Source organism: Pollicipes pollicipes, unplaced genomic scaffold, assembly GCF_011947565.3.
Source record: "Pollicipes pollicipes isolate AB1234 unplaced genomic scaffold, Ppol_2.1 Scaffold_5724;HRSCAF=6776_pilon_pilon_pilon, whole genome shotgun sequence".
Lineage (NCBI taxonomy): Eukaryota > Metazoa > Arthropoda > Thecostraca > Pollicipedomorpha > Pollicipedidae > Pollicipes > Pollicipes pollicipes.
The window spans coordinates 35627437-35634269 of NW_023596746.1; the positions used below are offsets into that span (position 1 = coordinate 35627437).

General features: G+C 50.1%; 1 protein-coding gene across 1 annotated transcript; it reads left to right on the forward strand.

The window, feature by feature from the left end:
• The first annotated feature begins 3112 nt into the window (after positions 1 to 3112).
• LOC119104002 (uncharacterized) lies at positions 3113 to 6604 on the forward strand. The gene is made up of 2 exons (XM_037227716.1): positions 3113 to 3187; positions 5582 to 6604. The coding sequence occupies exons 1-2, from the start codon at positions 3149 to 3151 to the stop codon at positions 5909 to 5911; spliced, it is 369 nt and encodes a 122-aa protein (XP_037083611.1). The 5' UTR covers positions 3113 to 3148; the 3' UTR covers positions 5912 to 6604.
• Positions 6605 to 6833: the final 229 nt, after the last annotated feature.

Below are 6833 nucleotides of genomic sequence, written 5' to 3' on the forward strand. Positions count from 1 at the left end.
TTAAGCTGCGTTTAGTGCCAACATTTGGCGGTTCTCGACGTCTCAAGCTGGCCTTATGATTACATGCCAGAAAGATGGAGCAAAGTTAAGCGAAAGATTATACTTGAAAATAAAGACACGGGGAATCCAGAACATGCTCCGAATCCGTGCAGACACTGCCACTGGAGGACGTCAAAAATGACGTCATCTTAGCTTGCACATCCCGATGCACGGTTCTATTCTGAGGGCTTCGCGGAACACAGCCAACTAAGCCGGAAAAACCGCTGTCAAGGGCTCTCCGACACCAAATCTTCTTATTTTAAGCGAACATTGGTTAAGTTGAAGAACGCTCACTGGAACTCTATACGCAAGTTCATTGTTTTTGCCAAAAAGGGGGAGCCTAAAGCTATTGTCACCAACACCACTGATTCCGCGTGGGCGCATCACCTGAGCCAGCATTTCACGTGTGTGGGGTATAACACGGCTGAGACGTTGAGCACAGCCGCCAGTGTGGGGAAGACTGCCGCCCTGCCCCCCAACCCCCCCCCCTCCCCCAACATGTGCGCGTGGGTTCTTTCCGCGGGATACCTGCAGTACTCCCTGAGCCGTCGCTCGCCCGCTTCAAGGCCCGCTTGTCGCTGAGCTGTCAGGAGATGTAACGTGGTCGTGCAAAACAACTGCCCTGACGCCGTTGGTTGAGAGTACCGATCAGAGATTTCCTAAGCTGTTGAGTGCATTTGCGAGGCACGTTTTGCACTAAGATAAGACAGGGTACAGTAACATGTGTATATCTCCACTCTCCTGTTTTTTTTTTCTCCGAGGAATAAGGCTATTACTACTATGATCTATGTGCAGATCAGAAAGACCCAAATAGCATTCGTCCGTCTCCAATCCCGCCAGTGATAGGAAAACTCTTCGAGAGAATAGTCCGCATCCAGTTTGTATCATACCTGTCAAAACAACACGTTAATGTCGCAAGCAACATGCTTTTTACCCAGGTCACTCCACGGAATCGGCGATGCTGAAGTGCAGTCAACTTGTCAGCCAGCAGCATTGATATTGACCTTATTGGGACGCCGACAACTTGGGATGCATCGAAAGCTTTTGACGATGTTGAACATTCCCTGGCGAAGCTTTGATGACGCGGGGCTGGTGGCCACTGGTTCTGCGGCTGATTTAGGGTCGTTCGCAGCGTGTTTTAGGGGGCAAAATTTTGCTTCCGATCACGCATGACGTCGTTCAGGCAAGCATTTTAGGACCGATTTGTTATAATCTGGCTTTTTATTCAGCGTGGACAAGTTATCATGCCTACCGATGACGCTCAGTTTGTTGATGTAGACATTCAGGCAGATATTGGCGACCTCAGTGGAAAGGTGGAGAGTCAAAGACAAGCCTAGGCATCCCTCTAAATTGGTTTACCCCAAAACCGCCCAGAAATTAATACCCGAAGATTTATGTTCCGCTCGTATAATCTCTTAGGCTTACGTAAGAGGAAAATTTTCGGTTAACTTCGGACAGGCAAGTATCAAGTTCACAACAACTTCACTCCCCTTTCTCGAATCGTTGGTAATTCGGGTCCAAAATGGGAGTGTGAGACATCTGTCATTGTGAAGCTATGCCAAACCACTTAAGTATGTTCTGCCGAGTTGAGCCATAAACTGCCAGGTGAAATCAAAAACATAATTATCGAAAGCAGGGGCGTCACTTTTTTCACTTTTAAGGGGCCTGAGATCCCCCAATACTGACTTGAGACGTCGTCCCCAATACTCTTCTGAGTTCCCTCAATGCATTTGAGCAAAAAGGGAATGCTGGGACAAAAAAAAAATGAAAAAGATACATTTGAAACTATTGGGGAATAAAATGGAAATCTGGAAGGAATGAAATCGACAAGTGATTAACTGTGCGAGGAATACGCTTGCCACTGTCGAGAGTTCAGCACAATATGGATGAAATTATGGTCTAGGTCACCCTTTATAAATGGTAAACCTTCACATAGAGACAGTCTGCTTGCTTGCTCTTCTAACGACTTTGCGAACCTGCCACTGTTGTATTGTTAAACCGAGATTTTGCTATCCAATCGAGAGACCATACTTAGTGCTCCGGGTATCCCTTCACACGTTTAGCACCACTGCGCTCACACGACTGAAGATCACCAGACACACACGCCGCTCTCCGCATTTGTAATACAAGGACGTCTTTCTTAGTAGTCTTGGTGTTGGCTTATTGTAGTACGTTATTGTGAGAGCGGCCGTGAGTGTTTTTTTTTTTAAAGATTTAGTCCGAGTCTTTTGAATGGATGTATTTCTGTGATGAGCGCCCACGCTCAGGACTACTCACTGCACGAGCCTTGGTCCTACCATTGGAGCGTCATATTCCGGCTCACGGGAAGCAATTTGCCGCGAAAGCGTGACGTGCTGCGATGCTGTGCCTGGTCCACCATTCTCTCTGATCTCACCGGACCGGCTGGGCGACCGCTGCCACCGACCGCGGCAAAGCGTTGGGCGCGTAGGTTTTTTCTGTTTGGTTGGTCACTGTGGTGACCGTACCAGCGTGTACCTTCTATGTCTTTCCAATTATCTATACATTCGTTGAGCAAGTCGTGCGGTCCAGTTTCATTTTTTATAAGAGTGGTACATTCTGAAAGTGTGAGGGCATACGACTTTAAAAGCAGCTGGTTCCGTCGATCACACTATTGTGCAAACAATTGTCTTTTTGCGCTTCGGGTCACCATTGATAAAAGCAAGACGACAGTCAGCTTCGCTGAACACAGCCAGTCGTTTTATCAAAAACAGCGAATTGCAATGCAACATTCTCCAAACTTTAAAAAGCAATAAGCGTTACGTCGGCGCACCAATGCAGTTTCCACCGGTCCCCTCAGCCGTTACATCGGCGCACCAATGCAGCTTGCATCGGTCCCCTCAGCCGTTACATCGGCGCACCAATGCAGCTTCCATCGGTCCCCTCAACCGTTACATCGGCGCAGCAGTGCGGCTTGCATCGGTCCCCTCAGCTTTACGTCGGCTGGCTTTGCGCTGCATTCAAGCTTGCCGACCGCGCTGCTGTGGAAGGGTAATCTTCAAATAATCGCTGCCTACCGTGGAATCTCCAACCAACCAGAGCCATCTGCGAGCCTCAGCAGCCGGCCGCGACCTGCCGCCAGTCCACCGCTATGATCGCCTCAGTGTGGACCGTCGGCATTCTCCTGCAGGTGAGCTGTACCCATCTGTGAGGCGCTTGGACAATGCGCAACGATTTCGGCCTTGAGATCTCACTTCAATCGGACCGTCACCGCTGCGGACGGAGCATTTTCTGCTACAGGTGTGGCGGTAGTCACTGTGGTCTCGGAGTATTCTACACCGCATGAAACGTGGCTGCTTAGTCAGGGAACAGCCAACAACGACCGCTAGGTACTCTTTTGTAACCACGAGCTTTCCATGATAAAATGGTCGAGAACTATGGTTATGGAATATTGGGGCACTAAGTGATGTTGAATCATTTCGCGGATTGCTACTTCCAATAGCACATAGACGCGCAACACTGTCATAGGATTTACCAACAAAACACCTTGACTAATACATAGGTGCACAATGCCGGCATGGAAGTTGCAACCAAAGCACATAACAAGGGGTACAGGAAATACTTGTTTCAGCGACTGACTAAATTTGCTTACGCATGGTTTCAAAGAGAAGAGCATTGCGTGTTCTTTGACGGAAAGCAGATTCTTTAGCAGTGATGCTTAGGGTGTCTTACACGGTGCGAGGCAGCGTTGTCCTCCGAGGTGTTCGCAGCTGGGATATACGCCGACAGGTACCGGTTTACGATGCTGATACCGTTCGTTGCCGAATATCCTCCACCCGTTTTGTCAAATGGTATTTCATAGTGCCTTGCGTACCTTTACTTCCAGGCCTAGTAACTACTTGTTCGGCCAACTTGCCCATCATTCTATATTTCCCTTTAAATCACCCGAGCTCACAGCCATTTTAGATCTGGCCACGATGTTTCAACAAATTCTTCCATGGCAGATCATTGGCATCCTGCCCAGTTTTTTAAGCTAAAAAAAATAAAAATGTTTTTTCTCAGGCTGCACCTGTTAATCTTGTTCCTTTATGTATTTGTTCAGTTGAGTTACCATCGCCGCACTGAATGCCCCTTACGTATATATTATCAAAGGAGTTTTCCACCTTTGAAACATATTGCAAAGGCATACTCGAGTGAAACCTATGGACCAATTACGTCCAGTGATAGCACCGGGTAGCCACTGCAAGCATGGTCACGGCATGCTAAGGATATCAATTTTAACTATTTTCTGGCTTGAATTACGCTGCTGATAATCCATTTCCCAAAACCAAAACGCGCCTAAAAAGTCACTGAGGTAATCGGAAGGAAGGAAAGAAGCAATGCAATAATATATGGTTTCGTTGAATTCGCGGGATAGCAGCTTCATGTTTGCATATATCTTTGTCCAAACAAAATTGTCAAAGCTTTCATAGCTCTTATTGCACAAATGTCCCGACACATTAGTGTGTTGCGAACATTACAGAATGCAGACGTTGGAAAAGCAAGATAAATCATATGCATTACTTTCATAGTTATCCGCACGGAGTAAGATGAGATTTCTTCTCCCCTGGGTCGATTCTGACCTATTCAGGATTTCGAGAAAGCTGGTATTACGGATCAAATTGTACGTGTCTGATGCAACAAAAAATGAATAGCACAGAAAACGTGGGATATCTCATTTGATCGTCGCCACGACGGGTGAGACGAGCGTTACTCCCAGCTGTGCTTTATAAGCACCGCTTGATCCCAAATCCATGCGACCTGCGAGCATCCTTGCTACAACGGGCAAGCCCCGAGCGTCAGGTATAAGCCGACTTCGCGTTCGCCCTATTGAGAAAATTTGTCTTTACACGAGCGATATCATGAATCGAGTGCTCACTCCACTGCCGGTGCAGTGCGCAACTGCAGTGCCGCACCAGGGGGGACGCCGGAGTGAGGCTGGCCACCGCTGAGGTGGCAAGAGACGCGGAGGCCGGCTGGTCTAGTGGAGCTGGAGCGGTCAGCCAGCTCCCGGGGGAAGGGAGGAGGGGGGGGGGGGGGCGCCGGAGTGAGGCTGGCCACCGCTGAGGTGGCATAAGACGCGGAGGCCGGCTGGTCTAGTGGAGCTGGAGCGGTCAGCCGGCTCCCGGAGGAAGGAAGGAGGGGGGGGGGGGGGGCGCTCGGTCGCGCAGTAGGGCCCACGGGGAGGTACGCATGCCCAGGGGGGAAGTGGAGGCGGAGCTCTTCTGGGCGCTGCGTGTCGGGCCTACCGGCAACCATCGCTGCGTTCCGTAACGCCATATCCCTGTCCCAGAATATAGGCCGCATGGTCACTGTGTAGAGCGGGGCCACCGTTGTCATCATCCACAGGGACGGAAGCCCAGGGTATGGTCTATCATTCAGCCGTGCTGACCAGGGGTTTACGACACACCGATGACTTGGGGTAGCTTGCGCCAATGACGCCGTCCTTAGCAGGGCTTCAGGCATTATTCCTGCTCGTCGCGGTGCGCACAATGACGGAGCACTGGCGACTTTGGCTTATGACTGCGTCGTTTTCCTGTTCTAGTTGTTGGATCTGACGCACGGGATGCCGCAGCCCGCGGCAACTGACTCGGACACAGCGCCCAACTACTACGTCAACATGAACGTGACGACTCCTGACGACACGGCCCAAGACCCCAGCAGCGCCTCTGGCCCGTACTACTTCTCTCTCGCTCCGCCTCCGGCGCCCATCGAAGTGGCATCGCAGATGAAACGTGTTTTTAGATTGCTGCGGCGTGGCTGCGCCTTCGGGCTGTCGCCCTGTGGCTCCGGTTGCTGTCACGACGTGATGAACGATAACGCCTGCCCCCCGGGAACACAAGAGGTGGATGGCGGCTGCTTGAATCTCAACTGACCCGCGACAAATGCGGAGAGGGGAGCCGGAGCGACGGAGCGACGGACCGACGGAGCGACTGCCAGCGAACCGAGGCGCCTTGATGCCAAGTGGTGCGAACAAAGCGTCAGTTCAGTGTGGAAGCGATGCACCAGTCTACTTAGCCGATGTTTAGTCGCAAAGACGTCAGAAATGGCGCAAGCTCGCAGAACGTCGACACGTGGACACATGACATACAAGGCACACATAGATTGTCGCATGCTGTGATACTGTAACAGGTCAAGGCAAACCGTGTTTCAAGTTTTCCAGGCAAATTTTGGTTGCAGAGATCAGCTCCAAACGAAACAGTGGTTTCAAGACCTAACCCTTTACCCAGAAATATGCTTGGTAGAGTGACTGCTGCGTCTATATAATTTTTGCTGCTCGCGTGGGCCTTTTGGTTGTAACTTTGACATCTCTTGTTCAGCCAGTTAGCCCATAAGTATGCACTAGCATAATTGCTTCGGGATGCCGACAGCTAAAAAGGACCCGCAAATGGGACCTGATGTATGATAAAAGTCTTAAGGGAGGCGTAAGAGAATTCCTCCATACACGGAACTGTTTCCGTGATGAATGTGCGAGAATCGGATTACATCGAGATATGGGGCTCCCGCGGCGGCCGTCTGTGGATAGAGCTAACTCGTTCGTGCCGTTCATTGTACATCAGATGATAAATCGAGGGGCAGCGTTGCTGGTTTCAAACAATATACATTTCCTTTCTTGTTCAAATGCATACCGACACACATGCACCGCAATATGTGTCGGTGCGTATTTTATGCCGGGTGAGACATGCGAACGAACTTAATATTATCGGTGGACAAACCATTATCCAACCAACAAGAGAGAGAAAAAATGCACCGGTCGATTGCACCGCATCCATCCATTTTACCTACTTGTACTCTCG